We start from the raw sequence: 13,283 nt of genomic DNA, 5'->3' as shown, positions 1-13,283 counted from the left end.
CCATGAGCTTGGATTTGGCAAAGGATCATTAGATCTGAGGACCAAACGCATGAGCACTAAAAGAAAAAATAGATAATTTGGATTTCATTACAGTAAAAAACTTTTGTGCTTGTAGGGACACCATGAAGAAGTGAAAAGACAAACACAAAATGAAAGAAAATATTTGCATATATATTTGCATAATATCTGATAGAGGACTTGTATCCAGAGTATGCAAAGAACTCTTACAACTCAATAGTAAAAAGATAAATAGCCCAACTAAAAAAATGGGCAAAGGAGGGGCCGGCTGGGTGGCATAGTGGTTAAACACGTGTGCTCCGTTTCGGCAGCCCAGGATTCGTGGGTTTGGATCCTGGGTGTGGACCTACACACCTCTCATCAAGCCATGCTCTGGCGGAGTCCCACATACAAAATATAGGAAGATTGGCACAGACGTTAGCTCAGGGCCACTCTTCCTCATGCAAAAAAAAATTGGGCAAAGGATCTGAATCGACATTTCTCCAAGGAAGACAGGCAAATAGATAATGAGCCCATGAAAAGATGCCTTACATCATTATTCATCAGGGAAATGCAAATCAAAACCATAATAAGATACCACTTCACACCTACTAGGATGGCTAGACTCAAAAAGTCAGATAATTACAAGTGTTGATGAGGATGTAGAGAAGTCTAAACCCTTATACACTGCTGATGGGAATGTAAAATGAGGCAGCTGCTTTGGAAAACAGTCTGTAAGTTCCTTGAACAATTAAACATAAAGTTCCCATATGAACCAGCAATTTCACTCTTAGTTGTACACTCAAGAGAAATGAAAAAAATATGTATATCCAAAAACTTGTCCACAAATGTTTATAGCAACATTGTTCCTAGTAGTCAAAAGGTGAAAGTAACTCAAATGGTCATCAACTGATGAATGGATAAACAAAATGTAGTATATCCATACAATGGAATATTATTGGGCCATAAAACGAACAAAATTTTGGTACATGCAACAATGTGGATGAACCTTGAAAACATTATGCTAAGTGAAAGAAGTGTGTTACAAAAGACTACATATTATGTGATTCCATATGTATGAAATGTCTAGAATAGGCAAATCTATCAAGACAGAAAGTAAGTAAATTAACGGTTGCTTAGGGGTGGAGGTGTGGAAGAGAATGGGGAACAACAGCTAAAGGGTATGGAGTTTCTTTTTTGAGGTGATGGAAATGTTCTCAAATTTGCTGTGGTGATGGTTGCACACATTTTTGAATTTACTAAAAACCATTGAATTGTATAATTTAATTGGGTGAATTATGTGGTATGTAAAATATATCTCAATAAAGGTGTTAAAAAAGAGAAAAATGACAATTAAATGGAACATATGATTTTGGACTGGATCTTTTTACAATAAAGAACATTTTGGAGATGACTGGGGAAATTTGAATGTTGCCTTCGGATTAGATGCCAGCAAATGTATCAGTGTTAAATTCCTGAGTTTGATGGCTGTTTTTCAGTTATTAGGAGAATATACTTGGTTGTAGGAAATGCACACTGAAGTATTTGTTGGTGATGGGGCATCGCTGTAGGTAACTTACTCTCAAATGTCCCGGGAAAGAGTTTTTCTTGCAACTTATCTGTGTGTTTGAGATTGTTTCAAAATATTAATATATTTTGTAAAATACCTGATTTAATTTTAAAATTTGAGGGTGGAGATGGAATGTTAGATTCTCAGCAACCACGGGGCACTGATGGCCCATGATCTAGCCTGCCTATGGTGGGAGTGGTGGTGGTGGTGGTGACGGCATTATTCTTTCACCAGTTGCATTAGGCCCAACTAATTTTATAAGATTTCCAATCGACAATTGTCAGTTTGTATGGAATTTGTACTCTAAAGCAATAACAATGATTTTGAGAAAGGAAAAGTAATTACTATTTCATACAATAGATGAGAAATAGTTGAAAAAATCAACTTATTTTAAAAGCAATTGTTTATTGATAATTACATTTATTAGCAGGGATCATTAATTGGTAGCCAGTGGAAGGAATCAGACCACTTTTGGAACATGCCGCTAAAAGCCCTTCAGCTCATCGTCTTTGCTCTTGTTGATCAGGTAACCAGTAAGTGTCAAAGACCCACCTCGGTGAGGAAGACTTTTGAATATTTTCAGATGAATATAATTATTATCACCTACTTGAACCTGAAAGGTAAAAAAGAAAAAGGAGATTCATTCACATGGATCTATGTCAATTGAAAGATCTACAGACCTACAGAGACTTCACTGCAATAACCTTTTTTGGAACAGCAATCCTAGACCACATTCCTAGACCCTCAGTTTTTATAAACCTACCACCTTATTTTATGAGAGAAAGGGCAGGTGAAAGGCATGGCAAGAGGCATAGGTCCTACATTTATTTTATTTTATATTTTACTATAATCTGGGCACAAATGAAAGTCCAGAGTTGCATTTCGTTTTCAAAACTGCACAGAGCAAGAAAACAAGTGGCAGACTTCTTGGTGATTCTGTTTCTGACTCCCAAATTGGGACACTTTATTTGCCACATTGTTTGAGAAGGAAGTAGAAAATCAGAATTGTCCTAGAAAATCTGGGATGTGTGGTTCCCATATCTCTGTTAGAACCTACTTTATAAATGCCCACTGGCATGACTGAGCCAGTGGGGCCAGGAGGCGGACAGGCTGGTCTCCCTTCTAAAGTAGGGGGATCTTGCTGGAAAGTCATTGGTATGAAGACTAAAATGCTAGTCTGGGCATGAATCCAGAACCTAGAAAATCATGGTAAGAATTTCCACTTTTGATCTTGGTTGAGACAATAAAAGTTTTGTCTCAGAATAATATTTATTGTACTCTGATGTTCCTTCTTAACCTAATTTTAACAAATACCATTTATTAAATGTTTACTATGAGTCAGACACTATGATGAATATTTTATATACGTGATTATATTTACTTCTTATTACAGAGATAAAGAAAGGTGGAACAATGAGAATTTTACAGATGCAAAAGCAGATTAAGAGAGATTAAGTAATTTTTCATAAATCTCTCAGCTGACAAGCGACAGCCAAGATTCAAATCCAGACTCCAACATCTATGTTCTTTTCACTCTATGATGTAACATTTTAAAAGCATTTATTCTGTGCCTGGAATAGAGTATCAGCCTTTGCATACATTTTAAGAGACAGCACAGCCAATAGTTAAGCATCAGACTACCTGGGTTCAAATCCTGGCTCTGCTCTTATAGCTGTGTAAACTTAGTTACCTCACCTCCCCGGGGCTCAATTTTCTCATCAGTAACACAGGGAAATGATCATACTTATCTCATAGATTTATTGGGAGAATTAAATGAGATAATACAGGCCCAGCTCTTAGAACAGTGCCTGGCACATTGGAAGTGCTCAGTAAATTTCTAGTTCGTTTATTCCACACAACACCCTGCTAAGTAGGTTATTATTCTCCACCTTGTGTAGACACGGGAATTAAGGCTCAGAGAAGATGAGGAGCTTCGATCACAGAGGTTTTGACTAGTAGAACAAGTCGAACAAGGGTTCAAACCCAGGACTGTCTGACATCAAATTCTGCAATCCTTCCATTCTACCACCTGCCTTTTGATAGATATTTGAGAAAAAACAGAAAGTCACATCACCAGCAAGACCTTAAATCTAGAGAGTGGCTCAGAGCAAAGAGATCAACAGCTAGATTGCCAAAAAGTATTGAGAACCGGGGTCAGTAGCTGTAATCTAGTAGGGGAAATCTGATAGCAGAAGGAAGGGGAGAGAGAGAGACAGAGACAGAGACAGAGACAGAGACAGAGACAGAGGAGAGAGGGGAGAAGAGACTGTATTTAAGACTGAACGGGTGGTCCTAAGGGAAGAAATTTTCAAGATAGTTTTCTGTGAGCTTTTTAAGAAATACATGAACTGATTAATATGTGAAATCTATTAATCTTGGATTAATCATAAGTCATTACATTAATAATTCCAATTTTGGTGGAAGTTTCTTATCTTTGAACAAAATCAGGGGCTGACCCGGTGGCACAAGCGGTTGGGTGCGCGCGCTCCGCTGCGGCCGCCTGGGGTTCGCCGGTTCGGATCCTGGGCTCGCACGGACGCACCGCTTGACGAGACATGCTATGGTGGCGTCCCATATAAAGTGGAGGAAGATGGGCACGGATGTTAGCCCAGGGCCAGTCTTCCTCAGCAAAAAGAGGGGGACTGGCAGATGTTAGCTCAGGGCTGCTCTTCCTCACACACACACACAAAAAAATAGTAATAAAAATAAATAAATAAATAAATAAAATAAATAAAATAAAATTGAACAAAATCATTTTTAACTGGAAAACATTCTTTTCCAGCTGTAAAGAAAGCAGATACATGTGGGCCTTCCAGGGCCTGGTATGTACTAGGAGCTCAAATTTGGTAGGACTGGGCTGATCAATTTACATAACCCAGTATTGTAATTTTCTCATGCTGAGCTGGTTAACACCACTTATTTTTTGCTGCAAACTTTTAAAAAATTTTTTATATCTTAAGTAGTTAATTGTTTGTTAAGGAGAAATAAGGCAGACTGTGCCCTGGTCAAATGGTTTAGTAAAGATTAAGTAAATACATTTGAATATCTGTTGTTTATTTATTAAATTAGAATTATCATCTTCTCAATACAAAATAATGAAAATGGCTCCCAAATATCCACGATTGACTTGTTGAATTGGTTCCCTCTCAATAACTTCACAAGTATTTTCTTCAATTAGAACTGGATCAGTGCATCATTTAATTTTTTTAATATAGTTATAAAATTAATTTAAAAAATATTTTAAATGCTTCACTTCTTTAGACAATACCCACAGGGGCACAAGTTGACTCTACCTATTTGAGATGCAAAAATTATTATGTAAATTATATTAATCAAAATGGTTATCTAATGGGCAAAAGTGGCTTATATTATTCTCCCAGCTAATGATTCAAGTCATTCCTTACATCCATTTAATTTAGATACATAGAATCGCAAAATTTTGAGGTGGAAAAAGGCTTCATGATAACATCTGGTCCAGCCCCACGCCTTCAGGCTCCGACTTCACAGGTGAAGCAGCCATGGCCACGAGCTAAACATACTCTGAACTGTTGTGAAATCTTTTTCTATACAATTTCTGGAAATTAAGTTAAGAATCAATATAAGAAAGCTTTCTAAATTCACAAGAAAAAGACAATACAAATATACCAGCATCTGCCAAATTTGAGAGTCTACCATTTGGGAAGTATCATGCTAGGTAGGCATCTTGGTTTAGCACAAGGAGAAGGAACAAATTATGTGGTAGGAGTGACAGGGAGCATCACATAAAGTGATAAATACAGTATCTTTATTGCCAAAGTGGATGTTGAATACTAACCTTAATGTAGTAATTTGTTCCAGCAACCACTTGAGTTTTATACTCCACGGCTTTAAATTCTTCATAAGTCCGATTTGTTTTTGCTTCAAGCTGTGATTTAACCTTAAGAGAAAAGAGGAAACAAATTATCAAAGCTATATTGGACTCCATCTATGTGATTACAAATATGGGAACCTCATGTTCCTAAAAGTCCTCAAAGATGATAATGAGATCTATGACCTATTTTCAATATTTATAGAAAGACACGTATCTTTAATAAGATTACATGGGCAAGGGCTAAAAACTGGGAGGATTGATGCAAGATCTGTATGAGGAGAAGCAAGACTGCCCCCAGATCCTTCCCTCTCACTAGCCTCTCCCTTGGAAGACAAGTTATTACCTGTCCTCCACCCTGGCAGAAGGCTGGAGCTTTACTCTTAGGAGAAATTGAGTCAGAGAGGACATAATTCCTGAAGGCAGGAATGAAGGACATTGGAGGCCCCATGCCTCACTCCCGTCTACATAAGTTTCTGGTGTTGCTAGTGCCTGTGCCATTTTGGAGTTCCGCAGCATGAATCTGCTTGCTTCTGGCTCAGACATTCTGTTCTGTAGCTTAGGCTCTGTCTAGATGGCTCAGTTATATTCCATTGTTTTTCTGTTTTCCATCTTCCAAAGTTTTGTCGCTATCTCTTTGTCAAAGTGGTGTTTGCCTATATCTTGTTGTCTTTATATTTGTGGGTTTGTGCCCTTTCCCTCCCAATCCTTTCCTATCATTTAGAGGGAAAGGGAATTACATTTGTGTATTTGATATACCTTTTTTATTGGGAAGTTGCTTCCCTGCCCTTCGCTGAAGCATTTTATGTGCCTATACAGCTTCAGTCAGGCCTCCAGTGCATCTAGGGTTGTCCCGAGGCCACCCAGTCCTTCCCATCTGTGGACAGACATTTTGAATCCTTTTCTATTGGGACCTCGGTTTGGGTACCAGAACTGTTTTCAAAGACGTAGACATTTGCAAACTCTTTGAGTTCTCAGACCACTTTCGAGGACCAAATACTTCATGGACCACCACCTATTTCTCCTGTAACCTTCAGAATAGATGGAAAGAATGTGATTGCTCTCTTGAGATGGAAAATGAAGCTCGAAGTTGGAGAAAGGAAGGAGATAAATAGTGAGAAAAAAACCAGAAATGGGAAGAGATAGGGTGCAGGAGAGAGAGGAGAAAACTGGACAAAGGTGCAGAGAGAAGTTGAGTAAGAAAAGGAGTTACTGACTTATTGCTCCCCTGTCCTAAGCCTTTTGAGCGAACACTGGGTACCAGTCGAGTTAGGACCTGAGTTGGAAAGGATTACTCTCTACACTAAACCCAAAATCCTCTAATTAAACCTCATTTTACAAATGAGGAACCTGAGGCTGTGAGGAGAACATGACTACATAATGCTGAAAAATTATTAAATATAGTTATTTAAAGCTTAAAATCCCTTGCCTGATAACTTAAGTATCTGATTTATCTGTTGCAATTATCTGTATTTCTTCTGGTTTCCATCTTTTGGTCATGTTTCTACCATGTATCAAAGTTTTTATTTCTATCTGTCCTACAAATTAATCCAAATCTGTAACCTTTCCATTGTATGTATGCAATTCACAAGTCCAGAATTTTCATGAGAGAGTTGATTTCAAAGGTCCTGGTTTGTTTCTGTAAGTGCACTGGCACCTGTCAGACTGTGCACCCTGATTTCGGGTTCACTGTACTCAACCTGTAGCTTTGCTCCCCCTTCCCAGTAAAGCAGATTTGTATTGTTCGAATGTTGGGTGCTATGAACCTGGGGTGATGAGACTTAAGCTGAAGAGCTGGAAAAGGGGCAGAGTAGAAAGGAGTGGGTTAGTGAAACCTTAAGTTTCAGAAGGCAGCTTGGTGCTGAAAGACCCCCCAGAATGGGCGGTAGGAGGGTGCAGGCCAGTGGGAGTGGTGGTCTGGAGCCTGGTGGTAAAGAGACAGACCTTGAGCTGAACACAGTTGGCCTTCACCTTCCGCACCTGCCATGCGTGGTGGTGGCTGAGGTGCTGGAGAGAACAATGTGGGCTTGTCAGTTGGGCCCCGCCAGGGGAAGGATGCTACAAGGGAGGAGCAACTGGTAAAGTACATTCACTCCAGAGCTGTTCAAGCATTTCTTATTGCTGCAGAGCATGAATCTTGGTGAGATGTTAGTTCTCTGGGATCTGAGGATTTGAGCCACGCTGTAGCCAATCATTCCGCAGAAACATTTGGACTATGCATAATTTAGGAAAGAATGGACAGAAAGATAATGGTGTTATCATGAATAGGCCATATTTTGGGAAGTTTTACAGAGTGAGGAAGGAGAGTTTGGGTAGTACATGAAAGTATAGTGGGGCTGGTGAGAGGTGACTTGTGGACATTTGTTGTCTGAGTATGTTTTGAGGAAAGGGGGAAGTATGGGGCAAGACACCCAGTATGCAAGAAATGATGGCACCTGGCATAAGAGAGGAAGGGCTGGTTTAAGAAAGGAAGAGAGAGTCTTAGATTAGAGGGAGGGAGGAATGAGATTCGCAGAGGATAAGTAAATCGGGGTGTTCTCGCACCAGATGACTGTGATTTTCTAAGAGAAGGAACTGAGACACTGGCCGGAGGGGCCTTGTGGATGGGAGGGATTGAGAAACTAAGGAGAGAGAAGGTCCAGATCCACCTCTGTGAGGTTTCTAGAAAAGGACCAACAGGACATGACTGAAAGGATGTTCTGGCAGCCTTGTTGGGTGTTCCTGTTGAGGTTGCTCTCTGGCATGAATTCACAGATTTGTAATGGGTGAGTTTTCTAGGGTTCTGCATCTTCCTTGAGCAAAGTGCTCTGAACCTGGAGCAGAAGCTGAGGAGGATGTGGTGGCAGTGGGAGTGATCTCTAGTTGAGGATCAGAATGCCAGAACCTCACAGGATCATGGAAATCAGTGTCGGAGGAGTGTATGAAACCACCCATCATGGGGTCCGGGCTGGATGAGTGAACGAGTGGGCCTACGCATGTTCTGATGATGATGGGAGGGTGAGTGCCTGAAGGATTCTGGTGTGGCTGAAGGTCAGGTTCTTTGGGTGTGTGGCAGTGGAAGAGGTGACTGATGAGGAGGCTGTGGTCAGAGAGAACACAAATTTGTGGGTGAGTGAGAGCCGTGACACGCTAAGCCCCAGGGTGTGTCCCTGATGGTATGTAGATGAGGTGTTTGCATGATATCCTGGCAGACAAAAGTCATGATCTGTGTGTATGCCAGGAACAGTACTCAGCAATCAGGTTTGACTTAGAGGAGTGTGTGTGTGTGTGTGTGTGTGTGTGTGTGTGTTTTGTGTGTATGCATCTACGCATGTATAATAATAGCCCTTATTTCCAAAAATAACTATTGAAATAACATTTTTTTCCTACACATAAACATACTCAGAATTCTCATCCAATGGTTTTTTACATATGATATAAGATAGTGGATCAGCAATAATGATCCAGAGGCTTTTGCTGGTAGGGCCATTCATTTGGTCCTTGATTATACGTATCATGGCTTCTCATGGATAGGGCCATGTGTGGCTCTTTATTTCCTTGTGTGTATCTCTTATTTCCAATCTGTTTTGTAAATTTCCCTGAGGGCAGGGACCACCTTTTTGTCCCTTCTCTCCCTATAGCAATTCACAAAGTACTGTGTACACAATCAACATTTTCCTCTCTTTCTCCTCTCATCCAACATCCCTCTTTCATTTTGATGTCAAATTCTTTGAGCCTGTAGTTTTCATTTTGCTTGATACTTTCCCTCTCCAGGTGCCGAACATCCCCCTCCTGTCCCTCCCTCTCTAATCGGCTTATCCCTTCAGTTGGCATTCCACTAAGAAGCTTCCTGATGAGGATGGGGAAAGCTGATCTTCTCCAAGAAAAAAAAGCCTCCAAGGTATTTATTTTTTAAAAGAACTCTTGAAAGAGAAATATTTAGGCCCAAAGAATGAGTGGTAGAATTCTAGGCATCTGAGCTCTTAGAGAGCTTACAAGTGCCCTGACATAGAGGATCCCATCTCTCCACTTCCACAAGAAGCTGACCCTGTTTGCAAAATAGTGTTATATAATGAAGTTTCAAAGAGAAAAAACAAGAAGGAATCATACAAGAAAATAGGGCAATTTACAAACCTAAAAAGGTAATTTATATATGTTTTCTTTTCATAAAATATGCAATACAATAAATTTTTATTATATAAGTTATAGCTAATCAAACAACACGTAGAAAAATGTATCAACTTGCTAAAAACATTAAGAGTTCTATTTTCACCATAATCAATTTTGGAATCACCGTAGACTATGCCACTTCTCTACTGGTTAAATCATCTTCTAACTATTAAAAGATGAAAACATTGTTTATTTAGTCAAATTTGTAGGAAGTTTGTAAATGGATTGCCTTTATGATATTGTTCTTCATTCAACCCATTAAAAAAAATTTCCCTGCAGTGCCTTTGAAGTCTAGTTCCTCAAATCTTTAACAACCTCAGACTTTAATTATATGTTGGCTCTACTTGGTGAGATTAGAAAAGTTTCATCAGAAACTGAATTAGTAATCCTAGAATCATACATTGTAAGAGCTTTAGAGATGATCCAATACAAAATCTTCTTTTACAAGTCGGGAAACTGAGGCTCAGAGAAGGGATGTGACTTGCTCAAGATCACTCTCACAGTTGGGATTATTAGAAGTTTCCTCTGAAAAAAGTTTTAGTTGTAAGGAAGTCTAAGCAAAACCACACATTTCCCAATGTTCTGGTTTTCATGTTCACCCACCACACCTAACATGGGGCCAACCTAGGAACCAAGATTTTGAATTAAACTTTTTCATGAGATAAATCAACTCACCTCATTAGCAATCTCCTGGATATGTGGAGTGGCAGGTCTGGCTTCAGTTAAGCCTCCAGGCATCATTTTGCCTAATTGCTTCTTTGCTGGGCAGGATGCTGGAACAGAAATGGTCAGGCAAGAGTTGAGACTCCGGTTTTTAAAGAGGGTGTTGCTCATAAGCTCCGCCTACAGAATGTTTTATTTTCCACAAAAAGCAAAAAAGGCACAAGGAAAATGAATATGACTTGAGGCAAGTTTTCTTGCTTCCTCAACAGAATGTGCTAATAGGGCTTTGGAAGAATGAGGAGCTTGGGATGAATAAATGGGGGTACACAAGGAGTCATGCTGTAACAGGAGTCAAACTTTCCTGCATTCTCTTTGACAATGGTTCTACCCTGTTGCGTCTGAAGTATGAAATCTGAAGCCACACCCAGAGTTTCCCAATGTTGTAAAACCTCTAACACAAAACTTTATTTTTTTAAAGGATATTTATTAATAATGTCAAGGCTGATTTTTTAGAATTTACTTGGCTTTATAAAGAAAGTAAAAGGATCTATCTGGAGAACTTTGGCTGGAAATTTGTATTTTACTTTTATTTATACTTCTAGAACTGTTTAAAATACAGAAAAAAACAAAGAATAAAACAACAAATGCCTATACGTGTTCCTATCACCCAGAATCAAAATTTTTAGCATTTTGTCATATTTGTTTCCTATCTTTTTTTTTGTAGTTGTTTTTAAGAAATAAAATATTACAGCCCCCCACCCCCAACCTTGCCCTCCACAGAGATAAACTACGTTGAGAGTTTGGTATCCTTCTAGTCCATTTTTATACTCTTACTTAGTGTGTTTCTAAAAATCTACTTAAATTGTACGTTAAACACATATTCTATATTAGGATTTTTTTCTACTCAACATGTTTTTGAGTCATTCCATGTTGGTACACAGATCAGTTTAGTTCATGTCCTTTAACTGCTATTCTTTGATAGATCTGTCTGTCTGTCTGTCTGTCTGTCTATCTATCCATCTATCTATCTATCATCTATCTATTCTATCTCACTGCTATATGCGATTCCATATTTTACATACTTATTCCGCTAGTGATGAAGATTTTGTTGTTTCTAGTTTTTCACCCTTATAAACAATATTGCATTTCTTTCCTTTTGTACATGTGTGAGGGCTTCTACAGGCAAATTATCTAGAGGAAAATTGCTGTTTTGTGTGAATATTTATTTGTATTATTTTATTCAATTTTTGGAATATGTAACACATACACATGATAAAAATGTTCAAAAGGAACAAAAGAGTTTACAATAGAAGTAATTCTTCGCTCACTCTATTCCTCAGCCACCCTTCTACTCTCCAGAGGCAGCTACTATCCCCAGCTTCTTGTACCCTTCAGAGATAGTCTTTACACATACAAATAGATAATTAACTACACACATACATACATATACATGTACACACACTTTTCTCTTATAAATGGTGCAAATGGTAGCCTACAACATAAACTTTTAGACACTTTGCTTTACCCCTAACAATATATTTTGGAGATTATTCTATTTTATTACATAGAGAGGTGTTTCATCCTTTATAATGTTTGGCAGGTACTTGACAAATTCTTGGAGATAGGCAGATATCTTACTGGATAATCTAAGGGGTGCTTTGCAGATAGCTCTCCGTGGAATGGCTTCACTCATGTATTGAGAAGAATAGCAAATGTGCATGACATGGTGCTCACTCAAGAGGTCACAAGTCATCTTAAGACTTTGGCTCAGCTCTGGCCACAGATAACCCTTGACATCTTCCTGTAACATTCCCAAGTCAGGTCCTCTCATATCCAAGCCTCCAGCTTTTTTTCAGGGCTGCAGTCCATTTCTACCTCTCTGTTCACCAAATATTCCAGGTGATCCTTGTGTAATCTCCCTGAGGTCAGGCATACGGTGAGCAGCATATCTTCCATTCTCTTTCTAGAGCCTATATACCATGTTACTCTCAGGTATTCCTTCTTGATTCTCAATAATTTCTTTTAGAAGAAAAAACTGCCCAAAAGCAAATATTGCTTCTGTCTTTGCATTTCTACTATCATATCCTAGTTCTTCTCAGGGTAGTATGGAGGCCTCTGACTGACAGAGGAGGAGTCTTGTACAAGTAAGTACAGAAAAGAAAAGCACAACAATTAATATCTCTATGTTAATTACTTAAACACACAATTAAATGCATAATTATTTTTAAATAACTTTAAGATTGCTGTACTGGATGTTGTGGAGGGTTTTTTTGGTTTTAATTATTCAGGCTATTTTTATGGAACTGGACATTCTCATATGTTTTATATATCTTGTCTGTGAGCTCATCTTCCAAAGGGAAATATCTTTTATGGAAGATTTCCTCTGTGGGGGCTGGGTTATGGGCTTCCCTATGGGGGGGTTTGCCTCAACTGGACACTACAGGGTGCACAGGCCCCAAACTAGGTCTTGTTTTACTGTTGGCTTAGGGCTCTTGAATCATGAAGATACTCAGAATTTGGGTTTATATTCAGCTTTTGGTACGCCTGGGGCTCTGGACATCTCCAGCTAACTGTGCTCCCACCCATGGCTGGGGTAAATGTATGATATGCTCATTTACTATATATCCCATCATTGCCATTCCTAAGTATTTACCCAAGAGAAGTGAAAACATCTGTCCACACAAGGACTTGTGTACAAATGTTCATAGGTGCATTATTCATGTTAGCCCCAAACTGAAATGACCCAAACGTCAACTGGTGAATAGATTAAAAAAATTGTATATCTGTATTATAGAGTACTACTCAACAATAAAAAAGAACAAAATAACAATACATACAATAACATAGGTAAAACTCAAAAACAAGTCAAAGTGAAAAAGAAGGCAACTAAGAGAAGTCAAACACAAAAGACTATGTATTAAATTATTCCACTTACAGGAAACCCTAGTAGAGGCAAAATCAGAGTGATGAAAAGCAGACCAGAGGTTGCCTGGGGTTGGGAGTGGGAGAAAGGATCGACTGCAAAGGGGCATGAGGAACCGTTTTACAGTGATGGAA

The 13,283-nt window shown here is 38.9% G+C and overlaps 1 protein-coding gene across 1 annotated transcript; it reads right to left on the bottom strand.

Annotated features, from left to right (window-relative positions):
• Nucleotides 1-1,962: 1,962 nt before the first annotated feature.
• On the bottom strand, nucleotides 1,963-10,368 carry CSTA (cystatin A). Its single transcript, XM_058555544.1, has 3 exons — nucleotides 10,239-10,368; nucleotides 5,382-5,483; nucleotides 1,963-2,180 (listed from the first exon to the last, which is right to left on the bottom strand). Exons 1-3 carry the CDS (start codon nucleotides 10,302-10,304, stop codon nucleotides 2,052-2,054), a joined length of 297 nt encoding a protein of 98 aa, XP_058411527.1. The 5' UTR covers nucleotides 10,305-10,368; the 3' UTR covers nucleotides 1,963-2,051.
• Nucleotides 10,369-13,283: the final 2,915 nt, after the last annotated feature.

Source organism: Diceros bicornis, chromosome 15 (genome assembly GCF_020826845.1).
Source record: "Diceros bicornis minor isolate mBicDic1 chromosome 15, mDicBic1.mat.cur, whole genome shotgun sequence".
NCBI lineage: Eukaryota > Metazoa > Chordata > Mammalia > Perissodactyla > Rhinocerotidae > Diceros > Diceros bicornis.
The sequence above is the reverse complement of the archived record's forward strand: the minus strand, read 5'-3'. Positions and strand labels throughout refer to the sequence as shown.